The sequence below is a fragment of the Ochotona curzoniae genome, unplaced genomic scaffold (genome assembly GCF_017591425.1).
Source record: "Ochotona curzoniae isolate NIBS_2020 unplaced genomic scaffold, NIBS_Ocur_1.0 scaffold_4701, whole genome shotgun sequence".
NCBI classification, from domain to species: Eukaryota; Metazoa; Chordata; class Mammalia; order Lagomorpha; family Ochotonidae; genus Ochotona; species Ochotona curzoniae.
This window is the reverse complement of record NW_024467122.1, coordinates 82,688,005-82,708,110: the sequence shown is the minus strand read 5'-3', so window position 1 is coordinate 82,708,110 and position 20,106 is coordinate 82,688,005. Positions and strand designations below refer to the sequence as shown.

Sequence of the window (20,106 nt, the reverse complement as noted above, 5' to 3'; positions counted from 1 at the left end):
GACACGGCAAAGACAGAGGGACTTGCCAGCCTGACTTTGGAGGAAGCAGCCGAGCCTTGTTTTGAACGTAGGCCTTTGTACTAGAAACCCTGGGCTCTTTCAGATATGCTTGTTGCCTCCCTGGTAGCAGACTGCTTCCTCTTCTTCCTGCAGTGTGGAAAGTCAGATCAGATTTGGAGCAGCTTAATGCACTTCTAGACAGACAGAAAAATAGCAAAGCAAGGTGGTGTGGGGGCGCCTCCTGGACCCGCCTCACTGGGAGGGTTTCTGACCACTTAGATCCCCAATTCCAACTGCTTGCTACACGTTTCTTCCATAGGTGCAAGGTAGTTAGCTTAGATGACTTCTGCATGTCCTTTCTGGTCTCCCACTATCACCTTTAATAGTCTCCTCCGTTAATGGTGCTTCCAACCACGCAGGCTCCTGAGCCTGAAGCTTCCAAGTTGTTGGTTCTTTCCTAACCTTCATCCCACCGTCTACTGCTGTCATTTCCACCCTGTCACCATAGAGTTACTGTGTGAATAAACAAAGGTACTGTGCAGGAAAATGCAGCTCTGGGGGCTGCGAGTGAGCAGGGCTTGTTTCCTCTGAGACACGGGCAGCAAGCTCCAGGTCGCAGAGGCCTTTCAGGTGGAACGGTTTTATGCTCCTGACCTTTGTTCTAGAGACGTGTGTACTTTGCACCTGGATTGAAACTTAAGAATCTGACATTTCAGTAGCAGCCGGTTCTCAGCAACATCACTTGGACAGGGTGGGGAGAGGGGCTGGGAGGGAATAAGTAACAGCTCATGACCATAAGCAGCACAGCCAGGGCTGGAGCCGGAGTTGACAGCGTCCTGGCGGCTGCAGCCAGAGGCCCCCCGAGGGTTTTGGTACCTTTTGTTAGCAGTGAGCTAGGGCAAGTGCCGGAGGGCTTCTGTATGTCAGTCACTTCCCAGTGGGAGAGAGGGACAGTGCCGGTTTCCTAGAGCTGCTCTGAGGATCAGACGATGCCAAGAGATTACGGGCCTGGTGAAAAAAAAACAGTTGGGAAATATCCACTGTTGGCCTACTCTCCCCTTGCCCACCCTCTCGGACCCTGCAGGTGGACCTTCTCTTGCTGTGTCCAGGTGGGAAAATCAGTGACATCCGGCACAGTCAGACCACAACGCTTGAAGATTTTCTTGCACTCTATTTAGACATTTCCAGCAAATTGTTGCCATACCACTTCATTCAGCGTAGGTTCTGCAGTTTTCATCTTGCTCTCTTGTTCCTGCCAGTCTTCCCCGTTAAGGTTAGGACACAGTGTTCTAACAAATTCCTGGAGTCTAAAGTGGTGAGATTAGGAGTGGGAGTTCGGCCTCGTATTCAAGGTGCTGATGGAGACGTCACCTTGGTATCGCTTCTCGGCCTTTTGGTGAAGATCAAGTGAGATGTCACCTTCCTGCTAATGCAGACCTGGGGAAGCAGCAGTTGAGCAGCTCCAGTGAGTTAGAGCCTCTTCCACCCCACCTGTGTAGACGGGAATGGACCTTCTGGCCCCTGGCTCTAGCCCAGCCAGTCCCAGCCGTGGCAGGCATCTGGGGAGTGAACCACTCTGAGGTTCTCTGCACTTCTCTAATAGCAAAAAATTAAGTTTATGAACAATCAAAAGTGTGAGATGAAACAGGTTTTTCTGACCATCATGTGAATTCTGGTTCATTGTGAGGAATGTAATACATTTTGAAAATCAGCTGTCCCACGGTGGGTGGGTTTTACTTTGGGAGGTCAGGTTAAACTGGGCTGGGGGCCGTTACTTGACACAGTGGTTGAAGTTCCACTCAGGATGCCCACAGCCCCGTGTCCAGTGTGACTCAGCTTTCTGCTAGCACACATCCCGGGAGGCAGTGGTTGATGGCTCAAGAATCTCCCACCCATGTGGGAAACAGAGTTCTGGGCTCCTGCCTGGCCAAGTGCAAATTGATACAGGCATTTTGGAAATGAGCCTGTAGATGGAAGATCTCCTCTCTCTCCAACCACTGCCTCTCTTTGTACCTTTCAAATAAAAAATAATTTGTCAGAAGTTACCTGGAGCTACGGGTGTCTAGCTTTACAACAGACACTGAGCCATCAGAACCCTCAGCGTGGGGCTGTGTGACCTCCCATGAGGTTCCTGAGGTCTGCAGATCATTTTCCCATGCTCTTCAGAGAGGGTTGTAACAGATAGACCTGTTAATGCTGTGGCTTTAGAATCCTGGATTTGGGATTTTACACTGTCCAAGTTCAGTGCACTGACAAGAAGGGGAAGGTAGTATGACTTCGCAACACGAAGGTATTGCCAGATAGAGAGAGAGGGTTTCCTGTAAAGATGAAAGCTGAAGATGTGGTCTCAGACCGTGAGGTCATCGCCCTGAATCTCTGCTGACTGCCAGGGGACTTGTCCAAACCACACAGAAGTGCAAGACTAGCAGAGAGCATTGCTGTCTCGTATATGCCAGTTATAGATGCAGAGTTGGACAGATAGCACTGCTTTCAAAACTCAGAAAGTGGCCTGGGAACTGCCGTGTCCTGTGAGATGTTTCATTCTCACCCGTCACCTCCTTGCCCATGGCCATTGTAGTGACCAGAAAGCCCGCTTGCTCTACAGCCATGTGTCTTGAATAGTCCCTGTTAGTGCCAGTAGTGACCTTTGCATGTTAGCCTTCAGTTTAATGACCTTTTTTATGTTCATTCATCTTATTTTGTTTCCCATCGTGGTTTTGTTTATTTCTTTTTTTGTGTTTTGTTTTTTCTGTTCTCTTTTAAAAAAAAAAAAACGTCGTGGTTTGCCCTTCATGTTCCCCAATGTTTGCACATGACAAGATGTTGCCATCCCAACATTACCTCCCACTTCACTGACCAGTGCCACTACTGACCATCTAGCACCAGCTACAACGGGACCACTGCCCTCAGCTCCTCGGGATGTCGTGGCCTCCCTGGTCTCGACCCGCTTCATCAAGCTAACGTGGCGGACGCCCGCATCAGACCCTCAAGGAGACAGCCTCACCTACTCTGTGTTCTACACCAAGGAAGGGACTGCCAGGTAAGTAGCCGTGTGCCTGAGCTCGGGTGGCTGCACCGTGATCACCCCTCCACCATACCTCCAGCCAGGCGCTGTGCCTGGGGTCGGATGGCCGCACCAGGGGTCCCCTCCACCACACCTCCAGCCAGGTGCTGTCTGCCTGGGGTCGGGTGCCTGCACCTTGGTCAGCCCTCCATCGCACCTCCAGCCAGGCGCTGTGTGCCTGAGCTCGGGTTCCTGCACCTTGGGCACCCCTCCACCACACCTCCTGCCAGGCGCTGTGTGCCTGGGGTCGGATGGCCCACCAGGGTCCCTCCATCACACCTCCAGCCAGGTGCTGTGTGCCTGAGTTCAGGTGGCTGTACCTTGGTCATCCCTCCACCACACCTCCAGCCAGGCGCTGTGCCTGGGGTCGGATGGCCACACCAGGGGCCCCCTCAATTGCACCTCCAGCCAGGCTCTGTGCCTGGGGTCGGATGGCCGCACCAGGGGTCCCCTCCATCGCACCTCCAGCCAGGCGCTGTGTGCCTGGGGTCAGGTACCTGCACCTCGGTCACCCCTCCATCGCACCTCCAGCCAGGCACTGTGTGCCTGGGGTTGTTGGATGGCTGCACCAGGGGTCCCCTCCATCGCACCTCCAGCCAGGCGCTGTGTGCCTGGGGTTGTTGGATGGCTGCACCAGGGGTCCCCTCCATCACACCTCCAGCCAGGCGCTGTGTGCCTGGGGTCAGGTACCTGCACCTCGGTCACCCCTCCATCGCACCTCCAGCCAGGCACTGTGTGCCTGGGGTTGTTGGATGGCCACACCAGGGATCCCCTCCATCGCACCTCCAGCCAGGCGCTGGAGGCTCACAGCCTCTGTGTGCTGTAGCATCTGTCCCAGTTCCCAGTGCTAAAATGTGGCCATTGAACTGTGTCCCTGCTGCTGACTGCCACTCATTAAAGATAGTCACTGCAGACTGATATCTTACCTCTCTGGGATAGCTTGAGTGGAACCAGGGCCACTTTCCACTCCTCAGTTGGACCAATTTGTCTAAGTGATCGCAGCAAGCAAGCATCTGCCTGCCTGTCAAGTATCGTGGGCTGCTGAGCTCGAGGAAGTCTCCTTGATGGTGCAGGAGAGGTTGAGGGCAGGATTTGAATGTGGAATTTCACATCCAAGTTCCTCTCCATCTCCCTTCTCCGGCACTGACGGACTATCCAGGCTGCCCCACACTTGATGTGTCCTACCTCACTGATGTAAAATGACAGCCTTGTTCCTGCCGTCGTGGCCTTTGGTCCCAGTCTCCTCGGGCACTTCCCCTAGTCCGTTTCTCTGCTGAAACCGAGCTGCGTTCTACCCTGTTGGCCCAGTTTAAGCCTCATGAAGCCCTTTGCCCGCCTTTCCCAGTACTCTCATCGGGCAGTGTGCACCTGAACACTGCCCTGGAGATTTGGAGCTTTACCAAGATAAGGAAGTGTGGTTCTGTTCACAAAAAGATGCAGTACTTGCCTCGCAAGCAGCACACACAGAAGTGTTGGTTTCAGGGCGTCTCCCAGGGACTTTGAGATCTCACCACAGGCCTTGGAATCCACAGGGGATGGTGGAAAACCTTGAGCCATTCCTGCACACCACAGGCTGCTTGCCCATGCTTCTGCCCTGGTGGTGCCTTCCACCCAAACACGTTCCCTCACCGGCGGCTGTGTCTGTCTTCTTGTGTGCCACTTTCACATGACATTTATCAAGCTCTCCCTGGATGCTTCCCCCCTAGCCATATCACCAGCCCACCATGGTGTGTCACAGCCAGGTTTTTGTCAAATGTTGAGCAAACTCTGCAGACCTGCTGACATGACTGGCCAGCTCACAAACAGGCCTGGTGGGAGTGTTTCCAGGGCAGATGCTGCCAAGCAGATTTGACTGTTAAAACAATCAGGAACTCACTGCTGTCGCATCACCCAACAGTGCTAACTGGGCCCTTGTTGGGCTTGGGGGTGGTTTGTTTGCTTGATTTGGGTTTTTTTTTTTTTTGAGCTTATTTATTTTTTTTTTCTCAGAGCTCACCAGCCTCTGAATGCCCCTTTTACCAGCTCACTGCTGTGTCTGCCCTTTTCGGATGAGTATGTCCGACACGGGTACCAGAGGAGCCTGGCATTCGGCAGTATGGAGGAAGTGTCTGCTACGGAAATGAGCTAATTTCATTCAGCGGAGAAATAATCAATATTTGAGAAGTCATTTTGAGCTAACTTTCCATTTGGTTTAAAGAAATAGAGATTATATCTGTCTTACCTTGTAATAACAGCAAATTAGAACTACTTAGTAGGTAAATATTTTTAGGATCTGTAAACAGATGGAAACGTGGAAATTATTTTTAACATTGGGGAAATGCCTTTCAAAGGCAGATAGGATGTGCGGAAGCTGTGACAGGAAAGGCTGACAGAACTGACCGTGTTACGGTGTATAATTCCATGCGGTAAGCATCATCAACAAAATGAACATACCGAATGGCAAACTGGCAGGAGATTTTTGTAGCATTTCTAGAGGGTTATATTCATCCCCAGTTGCAATAAGGAGCTCCCGCTGTTGCTGAGTATAACACTCTCCCGGGACACAGACTCAGACAGCAGTTAGTCCACATACGTTGGTGAAAAGCCCATTGCAGTTACAAACCATTTCCACCATCACAGGCAACCTTCAAAGCACAAAATGAAGTTACCTTTTTTTTTTTTTTCACCTATACTGCTGCCAGTTTTATGTTGATGATGTCCAATGTCAAGTGAGTTGAAGGCTGAAAAAAGAATCTGGTCTGGGTTTTGAGCAGCAGAGTGTATTCGAATCATTTTTAAAGGTGACTTGGCAGAATTTTTAAATTCTGTGTTGCACGTAGCATTCAGTACAGCAATAACGCTTCTAGGTGTCTGGCTTACACAGATATGAAAAGCAGGAGGACAACACAAAACAGTCCTGTTATAAGAAAAGGAAATGATACATGTCCAGTGAGAGGAGGGGCACGTAAGTGCCTACAACACTGAGTTCTGAGCCAGCCGCAGCCCCTGATCCTGCAGGGGGGTGTTGGGCCACGTCTGATGGCATCTCAGGTCAGAGTGTAGGGGCTGCTCGCTGGCATCTGGTAGGTAGAGGCCAGGGTGCCGGTGGGCATGCTGCAGTGTACCGGGCAGCCCCCTGATGGCAAAGAACTGTCCTGCCCAGTGTCTCGTCAGTGCCCGGGCTGAGGAGCCCTGGCAGGGGGCGCATCTGCTAAGATCCCACATTAACGTACTTCACAGGCAGGTCTCAGAGTAGGACAGATTTGGAGGAAGAGTGGAGGCTTTTGGTCTAACCCCAGTAGAAAGGATGCTTTATCAGTAAAGTTGGAATTGCAAGAAATGTAGGAGTTAAACTGGCAGAGAAAGTGGACCAGCCAAATGCCAGGGAAGACTGTGGCTCCACCTGTGGGTCTGGCGTGAGACGGGTGGGAAGGCAAGGAGGCTGGCCTGGTTGGCCCAGAGTTTGAGCTGGCAATTAGCAAGGGATCAGAGTGAAGTGGAAGCTTGGAGCGAGTTGTTGTTGGAATGCCCCATAAGAATTTGAGCGCAAGCAGGTAAGGAATGGGGGCCAGTTTTACATGTTTTACATTCCTGAGTGGGTGTATGCCAGGTAACTCAACTGTATTAGCAGTACCTGGGAGCATAACCCACAGCCAGCGGGAAGGCGCAGCGGGGTAGTGATGCTGATGTGGAGCTGTGGTGATTGATGGCCTGGGTGGTGGTCAGTGACCAGGAGGAGTGGGTGGCACACATTTAGTGACTTCTTTCCTGTGTAATTTCTAAACGGAGACAGTGAAGGAGTTATACAGACCTCTTTGCAGAGGTCTGTCCCAGGACTATTTGACAAGCAGGACTTATTTATCCTTTCTAAACTTAAATCTTCCTGTCTTAAGGAACAGGAAATGTGTTAACTTTCCCGATTTATACTAAGAAATTGATGTGGGCGTCTGTGCCTCTGCTGCTTTTGGCCATTTTCTGCAGTCCCTGCATCTAAGAGCTCAGCCAGCAGATGGCGCTCTGTGTCCTGGTTTGTCATTCTGTCCAGTAGCTGAATTGCCTATTCCCCCCCACCCCGGCAACCCCTTCCTCTGACTTTTCTGCTCTGTGATTCTCATGCTGCAAAAGGAAAATTACCCTTACTTGAAAACAGCAGCCCTTTCCGGGTGTTAGCTGTAAAACACAGGAATCAGAGACAGATTTGCCCATCTAGTCCAGAAGTTGGCACACCAGGCAGAGTGGGCCAGAACACAGCTGTTACTTTGGTGGCCCAGGAGCTCAGAATAGCTTTTAATCAGAGTAGCTGCCTGGTACCCCCCTTTGTGTCCCCTTATCCTCTCTGTATTCACTATCAGGCCCTTTAGGAAAAGGTCTGCTCCCTACATTTCTTTCTTTCACATCAGTAACTTGCCACAAACCCCTGGCAAGCTGGAAGCCCTTCCAGTACAAGAACTGCCCCCCACCGAGTCCGAGTCCTGCAGTGTCTAGTGCAGAGTGCACCTTTCTAGACCCTTGGTCATCGCCTCCCAGCACATCGACTTGCACTTGTGTTTTCCCTGGCACCCTGGCTCTTGTCCCAGCGTTAGGTTTTTATTTGTTTTCCAGTTTATTTATTTGGCACAAGCTTGATTCTGAGAGTTCTGACCACTCTAGGGTCAGAAGCCTCTCGGTTGCTGAGTGTCCCATCCTTGAGAAAACCAGGCTCCGTGGCTGAGTTCTTAGCACTGTGGTCCCTCCGCAGAAATTCATTTCAGGTTTTGCCATCTCATTGCTCCTGGCCTTTCCTTTTCACGTAGGAACAGGTTTTCTTTCTTTCAGTGTGTGTTTGATGCTGCTCCCGCAGCCCAGCAGAGCACATCTGCAGTATGTAGACACATGCCTGAGACACTGTGGTGTAAGCTAAAAGCATCCCTGTGGGCAGGAGCTTGAGGAAACCCTCCGGTGCAGGATGAGCAGAAGGCAGTGAGTCTGCAGCACGCCACGGAGTGATCATCATGGCGATCACGAGTGTGCAAGCCAAGCAGCAGAAAACCGCAGGGTGCGAGAGACCGGCCAAATCCTGCGGGTCAGGGGTTTTAAGATAACGAACTCCAGAAAAGCAGAAAAATACCTATCTCGGAAATGCAGGGTGTTCACGGGCGTTAAGACACGTGGCGGGTGGTCGTGGAGACCTCAGCAGATTTTCATCAGCAGTCCCAAGGCAAGTCATTGATGGTTTCCGAGTTAAGAACCTTCATTGCAGAGATAAGGTCTTCCAGAATCATTTCTTCAGCACAACGGTTTGGGGCCTGTGTGTTTGTCAAGATAATGGCAGCTCTTTCTTGCCTTAAATGGCAATTCTAAAAGCCAACAGTTTGACACGAATTCCTTCGTAGCATTTGTTGAAAACCCTTTGTAATAGAATCCAGTTTTCATTACATGCACAGTACAATGAGTGTCGCTGTGGGCCGCCATCAGACACACAAGCACCCAAAACCAAACCTGGCGCTCCTTTTCCCATGCTGTCTCCTGATCCCAGGCCGTTGGACTTGTTTGTGATCGGACACACTGCCTTTCAAACCACTTTGGAATTCATTCAGAAATAAAAACCAGTGTCATTGCCAGCTTAGGATTAACGGAAAGGTTTAATGTTTTTCTTCACCAAAAAAAGGTGTTAACTTCTAAGCTTTGTATTCAGAATCTCTTACCCGAAGTGTATGCAGCCTTCCTTGTTATTGTCTATGAAAATCAGGCCGTGCCTGAAACCACTTCTTGTCAGTTTCCCCAAGAACCGCTCCCTGAGGCTCTGTGTGGTTGAGGCCACTGTCCCCGAGGGAGTGAAGCGGAGGGCATCCCGCTGTTCTCCGAGCGTCAGCTCAGGTGGGCAGCATTGCGAGCATGAAGCGAGACCTCGGGGACCCGTCCAAAAAGCGTAGCCTCGCTCTTCCGTCTGGTGCATGGTTCTACCCCCAAAAGTTTCGTGACCTTTTTTGGTGTGGAATGGGGAAGAAAACAAAAAGTGCCCATTCTGAATTTACTCCTAATTGATTCCCCTTTTCTTTCCAAATCCTGTGTCCAAAGAGAACGTGTTGAAAATACGAGTCGCCCGGGAGAAATGCAAGTGACCATTCAGAACCTAATGCCGGCAACTGTGTACATCTTCAGAGTCACGGCTCAAAATAAGCACGGCTCTGGCGAGAGCTCGTCTCCGCTGCGGGTAGAAACGCAGCCGGAAGGTAGGTCCTCCACCGCCTGGTGGCCCGCCACACGGGAGCCTGGGAGAGGCTCTGCCCCTGTGCCCGGCAGCCTGCACAGCACAGCCGCTCCGCATGCGGGACCTCGGGAGCACGGGACAAGCAGGCTCTGTGTCAGGCGGTCACTGACCGGGACGGACCGTCCATGTGCTCCCGTTAACGCTCCTTTGAGACTTAGCTCGCGTACGTTCTAGGCTCTTCCCCCTGAGCGTAAGACTGTAGTCCCCTGATTTTAAAATGCACCATCACTTTGTTCCTTCAGTTATGATTATGTGTGGTATCTGCTTGCATCTATATGCTTATTTTGTGGCAGAGACAAGGCCTTTGCCATCTTTACGCTTGCTGTCATGTCTGACGCAGTGCCTCGCTCGCGACATAGGGGCTACTTTCCTTTATCTTCCTACTGGACTTTTCAGGCCTTTGGTCTCTTGTGCTAGTTAGATTTAGTCCCTTTTTCTAGTTAGATTCCTAAGATTATCTGTGACTGAGAGCAGTTTCAGCTTGATTTAGTTTGTGAAAGTCTTAGCTAAGTTTTCATTGTGAACTATGAGCCTGAAATGGTAAGAAGCAATCAGATCATAATGCTGCTCTCCCCACTTGAGGCTTTATTCTGAACTTGCCTTCATCTTTTCTTTCCTTTTTTTTCCCCCTCCCAAGATTTATTTGAAAGAGTGACAGAAGTCTGCAGTCTGCTGGTTCTTTCCCCACATGATCGCAACCACCAGGCCTGGACCAGGCTGAAGCCAAGAGCTTCACTCAAGGTCTCCCATGCACATGTCAGGGCCCAAGACCTTTTGGGCCATCTGCTGCTGCTTTCCGCAGGCCTTTCCCAGGGAGTTAGATCAGAAGCCAGGGAGCCAGGACGCTGTGTGTGGGATGCGAGTGTAGCAGGCAGCAGCTTTCCCTGTTCACACCACAATGCCAGCATCTCAACTCGCCTTCTGTTAACACTAGCCAGTTTTTCCTTAGAGCTTTGTCCCATCTCTACATACTAGGGTTTTTTTATTTCCTCACATACTGTTAATTGCACTCATTTTTCTGTGTTAACCACCCTGTAGTAATGGAGGTGTTACTTCAGGCAAAGAGCATGTGAGATACAGAAGTGGAAGCTGCTGGGCAGGGAGCAAAGCCAGTGAAATGACCTGCATGTGGAGCCCTGCCTTTACTGGTAGACAGGAGCCAGGAAGCCATGGCGCTTCCCCTCCTAATACAGCAGTGTGTGTCAGGTCCCTTCCGTGCCAGGTCCTACACGAGATTCCAGAGGACAGGGAGAGCCTTCTGGGCTGAACGGGCACGATAGGAGATGAGCAGTCAGGAACCAAGCCTGAAGGAGTCAGGAAAGACCGTGTGCTTAGCACAGTGTGAGGATGTTGAAGGTCGCAGTTCTGCGCGTTCAGACAGGTGCAGGAGTTCTGCACTGGATTTCCAGCTCGATGGCCGTCATTAGGTCTGATGTTCAGTTAGCACACAGAGACATGCCGGGACACAGCACAGAGCCATGCCAGTGAGGATGGGAGCGCCAAACGCGGAGGTCGTCACGAAGCATTAGGGTTGGAGCAAGTGCTCTTGGGGAAGCCCCCGCCCCACTCCCAGATATAGATCAGACAGGGCACATGCAGGGTGCGTCACAAGGAAGATGTGTGACCCCAGGCAGGGGTCCCATTGCAGGCGCTGAGCCGTCTGAAAGCGCGTGAGAACAGAGGTACGTGTGCATCCGCAGCCTTCCCTCAGAAAGACAGAGCCTGTAGCCCTCGTTGCCCTCTCCGAGCTTGTGAGTCAGACCGGTGAGCGCCACCTGGGTAGGAGCCTCCGGAAGATTGAGATAAGAGAGCCATGAAGCAGAATGGGTTCATTGAATGTCTACCCCAGGCTAGTGGCTGTGGCACGTTATCAGGGTGGAGCACCTGATGCAGAAGACAAGGGGCTTGGAACTGCAGGGACAGGCGAGTGAGGACAGTGATGTTACATGCTGGCAGCCCAGCCGTTTGTTAAAAGAATCGTGGTGGGAGGGAGGAATGTTCTGATGAGAATCTTAAGGATGGAGGGACAGGGTCACATGTTTTGGCAAAAGGGGAGTAGTTACTGGAGAGAGGTTTGCGTTTTGTATAGAGCTGCTGAGCTTGTATGGGGGAGGCACAGATGTTGGAGTCGGCTTTGGAAAATATTTCACATATTTAGCTTCATAAACCAACTTAAAACGCTTTCCACCTAACACCACCATGCAGCTGAAATATAAAGAGTTCATCAGGACACTCTTTTAGGCCAATAATTTATATCTTGAAAGCAACTTCAAGAGAATTTTGGGACTGTTAGAGGGACGTTTTCAGTGGCGGCAAAAGTGACAAATCCCACCTTCCAGACCACACGGAATTTCCCCTTAGCATCAAGTGAGTAACAGGCTTTGTGACTAAAGCAAGCCAACAGTTCTTACAGTAACCTTATTCAGGTTTCTCTACTGGCATAGCAGAACAGTGTCGCTGTTAAGAAAGCCGCTTTGTTTAATCTTTTGTAAAGTTATTTTTTTCCTTTCCCAGCTCTTAGCTCTAATGAGTAGCTATTTAAAAAAAAAAAAAAAAAAAACAGTGCTAGTGCCAGAGAAATTGTTTTCAAATACAAACAACATCTGTCAAAGTGCAGGACGCAGGCAGCTGCCCAGGGGTTCTGTATATACTGGCGCTGAGACCCATCAGTCAAACAGGAGTGTACACGAAGGGGGAAGTGTGTGAACTGTTGGGGGACTTAGAACTGCCTTAGATAGTCAGCTGGGGATGCTGTGATCTTGTCCCGCTGGTCTTTGGGAACACATGTTTTAGAGTCACGACACGCTCAAGCTCTGACCCCTGTGAGGTGCCTACACCGCTCGGGGAAGGGACCCGAACTCGAAGCCTCGACTGTAAGTGGGGCTGGTACCAGCAGGAAGACTGAATGAGAAAACACGCTTACGGCCGCCCTGCTTGGCCAGGCGTTCAGTACAGGGTCGCTGCTTCTGACGTTGTTTGCTGCTCCTTCACCTAGTCTTGTTCCTTTTTCCCCTCCCTCTGTGTGTGTGTGTGTTCAAATGCAGACCTCATTGCATTCCGCCCTGGCAGGACGTCTCCAGTAACTGGAGGAAACCCGGAGTCCTAGAGGTTCGTCCGCATCGGGCTCCGGTGCCCCCTGCTCAGTATGCCCTGTGCTCATCTCCACTTAACACCAGCTCAGCTTTCACAGGTCCTTCCTGTCTCCTCGCCGCCTCACAAACTGCACTCATTTCTGCTTGGTTTCTGAGGAAACCGTTCCCAGCTCCAGGAAGTCTCCTCAATGCTGCTTTTCTCTACCCAGCCCTTCCCAAGGCGCGGTTATGTACTGCCTTCCTTCGGTTAACACTTAGTGTCGCTGCAGCTGCGCGTATCTGACTCTCTCCTGAGGCTGGGAGTGTGCCATGTGGGCCAAGCGTCCCTGGGCCCCCTGCAGGATCCGGCCAAAGCAGGCTGAAGGTGGTTGCCTTTATTTTTGCTGCATAGCCCCCACTCTACAGTAAAAGTTTTATAAACCACAAGAAGAATCCTGTGTTTCCCTTATTTTGAATACATTGAAGCTACAATTTTTGGTTTTTGCTTTGGGTCACGAGAAGGAAAATGCATTTATATATCACCCTTGAAGCTGCTGCAGTCCGATCAGGTCATGCCCTAAATCTGAACTATTTTTAAAATACAGCCACTAAGATGGGGTTGCCAAGAATGGTTATTATTGATGAGTTGGTCATTTTCAGTGATTTTTTTCCCTCTCAAAATTGTTCTTCTTTGCAGTCCAGCTCCCCGGCCCAGCACCTAACATCCGTGCATACACAACGTCCCCCACCTCCATCACTGTCACGTGGGAGACACCAGTGTCTGGCAACGGAGACATTCAGAACTACAAGTTGTACTACATGGAAAAGGGAAGCGACAAGGAGCAGGTAGAGCTGACTGTTCACAGGGAGAGCAGAGTTAAGGCGTGCTTTCTAAAACTTGGAAACCTGAGGGGCGGGAACCGGTCACACGGGACACAGGAAGGTGACAAAGTCTACTTGTTTGTACCAAGATTTGTTCTGTATTTGTTACCAGCCAGAATCACTAAGCATCAAATAGTATCTCTCGGAAAGTGGTCACTGGTTCTGATCAGTGTGAGAGGAATGGAAACCTGCTCCATAGCAATAGGATATGTAGAGTGGCTGCTTTGTCATGTAGCATTTCTTTTGCCCAAGTTGTGTACATCTGTAATATTTTATCCCTTTCAAGGACGTTGATGTTTCGAGTCACTCCTACACCATGAACGGGTTGAAAAAATACACCGAGTACACATTCCGCGTGGTGGCCTACAATAAGCACGGTCCGGGAGTGTCCACGGAAGATGTCGCCATCCGAACGCTGTCAGACGGTGAGTCTGCAGAATGTCACACAGGGCACCCAGGTCCCAGCTCTGCACCTCTGTGTAGTGTGATCTCACACAAGCCATTTATTATTTCTGAGTGTGTTTCTCTCCATGTGCAGTCCAAGTAATACCGGTGTGGTTGTGAAAACTCGGTGAGGATGTGTAGAATGCACAGAACCTGGTATTCTGCTGGCTCTGATGTTTCTGCTTTTAGCAGGGACTGTGCATGTCAGATTCACTGGGCGTTCCCAGCACAGAGGACTGCAGGTCTGTGAAAGGTTAGCCTTCCTCTGCTTGCTGGTTTTATGCCACGTTGGGCTTTTTAATTCCTTAGTATCTCGTGTGACAGTTGGAGTTCTTGCCTGGGACTGACCTGAGTCACATGTGTGTGCCCGTGACCCAGAGCAGCGTTTTTCGAACCGCAAGCTGCCAAAGAGATTAAGGTAGTCAGGAGCAGCATTTTTAGATTAGAACAGAAATATCAAGGGTCAATACCCTTTGAAGTTGCGTATCAGCATCTTACTGGAAATGTCTGAAACCGTGTCTGTGGAAGCCCTTATGTCTGCAAGTATATGTGCTATGGAAACTACAGTTTGACTGCCTCAAGGAACTGGTTAAAGTTAGCAACCCACACAGCAGGGCAGGCTGACTGCCAACACGCACTTCCTCCTGAGGTGAGGCGTGGATGGAGACACTGCTGGGAATGCTGAATTTGAAGCAGATCGTGCTGAAAACAGCCATGTCTAGATTGAGATAAGTTCTGTTCCCCCACCCTCTCCCTCCCCACTCCACAGTTAATAGCTGAGGAGTCATTGTGGACTCTAGATTAAAGAAGAATGAAGACACATACAAAAGAACAAAATATATGTGATTATTAACTGGGTCTTGGATCTGCAGATGAAGCACATCCATAAAAGACGCTGTTGGCCCAATAACTACTGTTACTGTGAATAATATTAGGGAATGTTAAAAAGTCACTGTATTGTTGGGTGTATCAGGTGGAGTTTTGCATTTAGCGTCCTGAATGGCGTCATTGGAGAGTATCCCTGTGCTGGGACACACAGGTGCTCTGCAGGGTTTAGGAGTACAGTCTCGTGATGTCCACAGTTGTCTCATTAACTCAGAAACTTTGTGTAGATAGAGAACTCCATGTGTGTGCATTCATAATACAATAAAGCAGAATATAATTGGTAGATGCAGGGAAAGAATAGATACAGTGTTCACCCTACTATTTTTCATTCTCCCCTGTGGACTTGACATTTTTCTTCAAGAGTAAAACATTGGGGAGAAGGAAGTATAGTTTGACACGAGGAAGTTGGTCATGATTTGGGGGAGGGCATGTGTGCCTACATATGAATGTGCCATTACAGGGTCAGCGTTCAGGACTCAGTGACAGTGGGAACAGGATGCTGCCTCACAAGGTGGCTGAGGGCAGGGCGGCTGGGACAGTGGCACTGCCCAGTGTGGCAGACCCAGGGCAGCTGGGGTGAGGGCAGAGGCACCTGCTAGGGCCAACTCTGTCCCAGACGCATTCTCTGCCTCAGCAGCGTTCGTGCAGTTGAATGCTCAGTTCACCTGGTCACCATGTGTCGTAAAGGAAGTAAAGGTTTGTTGGTGGAGTGAGATAGGAGGCTGGAGTCAGCGTTGTGCGGGTAGAGATGTACCCAGCAAGGCTTATCGAAATGTTCTTTGCTGGCAGCCACCACTATGAAGGGAGATGTTGGAAGGTGTGGAGCCATAAAGGTTGAGATTCCTGTGTTATGTTTTCATATGTGAGGAACTAAAAACTGTGCAGTGGTTTGTTTAGCCAACAATTCCAGACTTCTGCTTCTAAGCGGGTGTTCCCTGGTGCATAGCTGCCTTGTGAAGCCAGATGGGACGTAAAACAGAAGCTGCTGCTTCCATACCTCTGCGAGGCTCCGTGTGGAGCCCCTGATGTGTATATGACTCATCTTCTTTCATCATGTCATAGTGTTTGGTAGATTCAGTTCCAGAAAACGTGCGAATGCAGTCCAGAATGGGGGGTGCTATCTCTAGACATACACGGAATATTCTCAGGGTTTAGAAAACATGAATGTCTACAGCTAGAGATCAGAGCCACTCCACATGGCCGCACCCCATCTACACAGCAGACCCGGCTTCCTCATCAGCACTGGGAACATGTGTTTGTATCAAGTGCCACAATGGGTCATGTAAAACCTTTTTCTCTCTCTTTTTGCCTTCCAGTCCCCAGTGCCGCTCCTCAGAATCTGTCCTTAGAAGTGAGAAATTCCAAGGTAAAACTTGCCAGTGCCATTGTTCCTTTTTTACTGCTGGGAACCATGGAGCCCTGGGAGCTTCCAGCAGGGGAGGTGGTGGCGTAAGAAAGCATCAGAAGAGACAGAGGCCCCTGGCGTCACAGTCGCCCGCATGAACTCAATCATGGGCTTGTACAGGAAAAAGATGGCGTAGAGACTGTGCTCACCAGCGAGCACTCTGGAGTTCAGACCTGGGCAGGTTGAAGTCACTGTGACAGCACGGTCCCTGTGTGTGTGTCAATGAGAGGCAGACACGCCCAGGTGCTCGTGTCCGCCCCAGCTCCCTACATGCTGCCAGGTCTGCCCGTTAGAGGTTTTGTGTGGACGACTGACTGAGACACTCGGTGCTTTTGGAAAGCCCCCCTGGAGAAACAGCCCGCTGTTGCTTGGTGATCCTCTTCTCTGAGAGTTGAGACAGAAGCTGTTCATACTGGAACACAGGGACCAATCTTTGTCCCTCACGGTAGCCTGCTGCCTAGTCCATATTTTCCTTCTAGAAACTTCTGCCCAGCATTTTAATTCTGACAGAACCTCCAGGAGATCACGGGTCCAGAGTGTGCTGCTCTAATAGTCTTTCCCCCAGTTGATCACCTTGGGTTTTAAAATCAAAGTGACTTCTGAGTAATTAGTAAACGACTGAAAGCAAGTGCCCTGCCACCTCTGCCTTTCTCTTCACACGCAGATCAGATCATGATGCAGTAAGCGGTGAGGACCGACTTTCCGGAACGTTCACTCTTTTCCCCGTAACCTTATCTTTCCCAGAGTATCCTGGTTCACTGGCAGCCCCCTCCCCCCGCCACGCAAAATGGGCTGATTTCTGGCTACAAGATTCGCTATCGAAAAGCCTCCAGAAAGAGTGATGTCACGGAGATCCTGGCCGCGGGGACGCAGCTGTCCCAACTGGTTGAAGGTAGGATGGGATCTTTGTCTGCACCGAGTTGCACTAGTCCAACGATGGCTCGGGAACAGGGCCTCACACACAGATGAAATGTCAGGCATTTTGAATGGCTCAGCCTGCTGCTGACTCGATAAAAGTTAGTGGAAACCACTTGTCTCGGAGTGGTAAGATGACGTGGTTCTTACTGCCTCAGCAGGGAAGCCCACCTGGGCTGCAGCTGAGCGTCTCGTTCATGGTCACTGACCACAAGGGCTTCAAAGTCAGATTCTGGTTATACTCCACAGTCACATAAATACCATTTTCCCAGCTATGAAGCTTCCGTTTTGAATATTTGATGGTGGAGGTTGATTATACACCAGGCCCTGTTCTTACTGCCAACTTAATAAAATTCAGTCTCTGTCCACGAGGAGACAACTCATGCTCCCGGGGAAACATCAGATTTGTAAGCAAAATGTAAGTCTTAAGGTAAAGATAACTTTGTTTTTAAAAAAAATCTTGCATTTAAGTCCTACCTAGCGCCATAGGTTTCCTGAGCTTTTGTTAGTGTGTGCTGGCTCCGAGTATAAAATGGCGAGGGAAAACAGAGCCTTGTTGTCTAGGAGCTTGAGAAATACCCAGGGACTGTGGATTACCAAGCTCCTGTACTGAACCATAGTTTCGGTGGTGAAGTGTTAGCACTGTCTTTACAGCACGCATCGTCAGCTACACGGAGAGGAGCTCTCCGCCCCTGTGCACACACCTTTGTACTCGCTCACTGCCCCATACACCTGACATCTCAAAGGCCAGGGCTGGAGACTGCATTGTCAGGGTCTCCTAGGACTCAGTGGAGATGTGCGCCACTCGTCCAGTTATACACACAGGTGCAGCTCACCTGCACCTTCTGCTTCTGTGCGTGCAGAGGCACTGCAGGGGATCAACCTGCTTGGACCCAGCCTTTTTGCTGCTTGCTTTCTTGTAGGCAGACAGGTTCCTGTTCCTGGTGGACCTGTGGAAACAGAACCTACTGTCTCCCCGCCCCCCCCCATGCCAGGTGACAGGGCTAGCTCACTAAGCCAGGGAATATTTTGCCTCCTTGTCAAGTTACATTCTCATCATCCCTTTCATTGAACTTCCTAAACTCTGCTGTTTATCAAAGTCCCCAGCGTTTGAATTTAGGGCTGTTGAATAATTTTCAGTACCTTTGCAAGACCTACCACAGTGTCTGATATTTAAGTGCTCTGTCTCAAAATGGATGCCTGGATGTGTAGATCACTGGCCGCTCCGCTGACCATTGCCAGGCCCAGTAGGAAGTACTCACATATGTGGATCTTATTTCATTTTTCGTCTTTTAAAGCTTGCGCGACAGAAAGATTTGGGGTGCTTTCCTCTTTTGCTTACTGTGAATACTAATTGGCCAATGAGACACGCATTTCTAGGCTGTATTTGATGTATGAAACTCTGCATGGTCATGGGCCCGCTCAGCAGCGGTAGCCTGGCAGTGCACCTTTGTGCTTCTCTGGGTTTGGGTATGGCGGAGACAGCCTGACTTTGTTGCTCTGTTAGAGCCCTTTGATTATCTCTGGCCTTTAATGGCCTTGACTTCCTTTGTAACAAAATGAAGAGAGTGGGTTAAGTGATCCCTGAAGCACCTTCAGGCTCTAAAACAAAGTCTATAGCCCCCCTGCTTTGGGCATGGCGCTTCTCCCCAGGGCTGGCTGGCTGGCTGGCATTCAGCCCTTGCTGTAAAACCAGGAGCCACTGAGCGCTGTATTCCTCTTGTGCGTGCGACATGTCAGCTCCAGCTGAAGCCTCACCAAGCCACGGACTGAGTTAGCAGATAAGATGCTTATGCTTTCCTGAGTGATTTATCTTCTGTTTTTCCAAAGTTCTTGTCTTCAGCTTGTCTGTTTTGTCCTCTGGGTGTCAGGTCTTGATCGGGGGACCGAGTACAACTTCCGAGTGGCTGCTCTAACCGTCAATGGCACGGGCCCGGCGACCGACTGGCTGTCGGCTGAGACCTTTGAAAGTGACCTGGATGGTAAGAAGGGTGGAAGCGTGTTTATTCAGAGAGTGAGTACACATAGGTGTGTGCATGTAGCACCTTTGTCAGTGACAGGTGCCAGAGTGCTGCTTCTGTCTCAGTTTACAGATTGTTAAAGGACAGTCATGGTTTATGCCTTGAAATAACGCGTGTGAAGAGACTGTAAACTGTCACCTTTTTAAGCCTCTTAGTTTGCTACCAATTGAATCCATTAAAGGTCTAAAATTTCATGTTTTTTGACTTATCCTGTTACTCAGTGGAATAACTGTTGGGTATTGTTGCTGTGAATGATGTTTGATCACCTGTTCATTGCAGGCTTCTGATTACTCTGTGTTACGTCCTTCTCTTTTCACCTGCCAAAGTTTGGGAGTAGAACATGGAACTGAGAGGAATGAACAACTATTGAATGACTGTTTTTATGCAGTGGGCAGAGGTTCAAAGTAATATTGCAGCGTCTTGTATTAAGGACTCTGTGGGATGATTCTCTTCTTAGAAGACAATGAAAGCATCAACTCTGTTCCCCTGTATGGAAAGATTTCTCTTTAAACTCTAGGACAAGAGATTGAACACTATTCCCCCATCAGTGGTGAAATAGTCTAAGGGATTGTAGATCTCAATTTGCTCTTCTACTTTCCAGAAACTCGTGTCCCAGATGTGCCAAGCTCGCTTCATGTCCGTCCCCTGGTCACTAGCATTGTCGTGAGCTGGACACCCCCTGAGAATCAGAACATTGTGGTCAGAGGTTATGCCATCGGCTACGGCATCGGCAGCCCTCACGCCCAGACCATCAAGGTGGACTATAAACAACGCTATTATACCATTGAAAATCTCGGTACGTTTGCCAACAGAGGAAGTAATCGTGTGGGGGTGATTTCCCAATATTACTGTTGTATAATAACCTTACAGGAAAAAAATCATACAAGAATAGTACGAAGAAGTCGTTATGCTCTTGATGCACATTTCTCAAAGGCTGACATTTAACCACATTTGCTCTGTTGTTCTTCGTGTGTGTGTGTTTCTCAACCCTGACTTACTTGATATTGAGTTGTAGGCGTGGTGATCCCCCTGTTGGTACTTCAATGTACAACTCCTACAAACAGCATCTTTCTAACACAACCACCGCTGTCAAATCAAAAGGATAAACGTAAGACTCTGAACATTTTAGATCTATCTTGCCAAATTTTTCACTAATATCCTTTAGGATGAAAGGAAAATACTATTTTCTG

General features: G+C 49.8%; 1 protein-coding gene across 3 annotated transcripts in view; it reads left to right on the top strand.

The window, feature by feature from the left end:
- NEO1 (neogenin 1) overlaps positions 1-20,106 on the top strand; it is a 115,415-nt gene that overhangs the window by 61,030 nt on the left and 34,279 nt on the right. For all 3 annotated transcript variants that reach the window (XM_040969308.1, XM_040969309.1, XM_040969307.1), the window contains exons 7-14: positions 2,881-3,040; positions 9,101-9,255; positions 13,062-13,210; positions 13,533-13,671; positions 15,892-15,941; positions 16,725-16,872; positions 18,767-18,877; positions 19,518-19,712. In XM_040969308.1, coding sequence (XP_040825242.1) covers positions 2,881-3,040; positions 9,101-9,255; positions 13,062-13,210; positions 13,533-13,671; positions 15,892-15,941; positions 16,725-16,872; positions 18,767-18,877; positions 19,518-19,712 — 1,107 coding nt within the window. The remainder of the gene's footprint in view (positions 1-2,880; positions 3,041-9,100; positions 9,256-13,061; positions 13,211-13,532; positions 13,672-15,891; positions 15,942-16,724; positions 16,873-18,766; positions 18,878-19,517; positions 19,713-20,106) is intronic.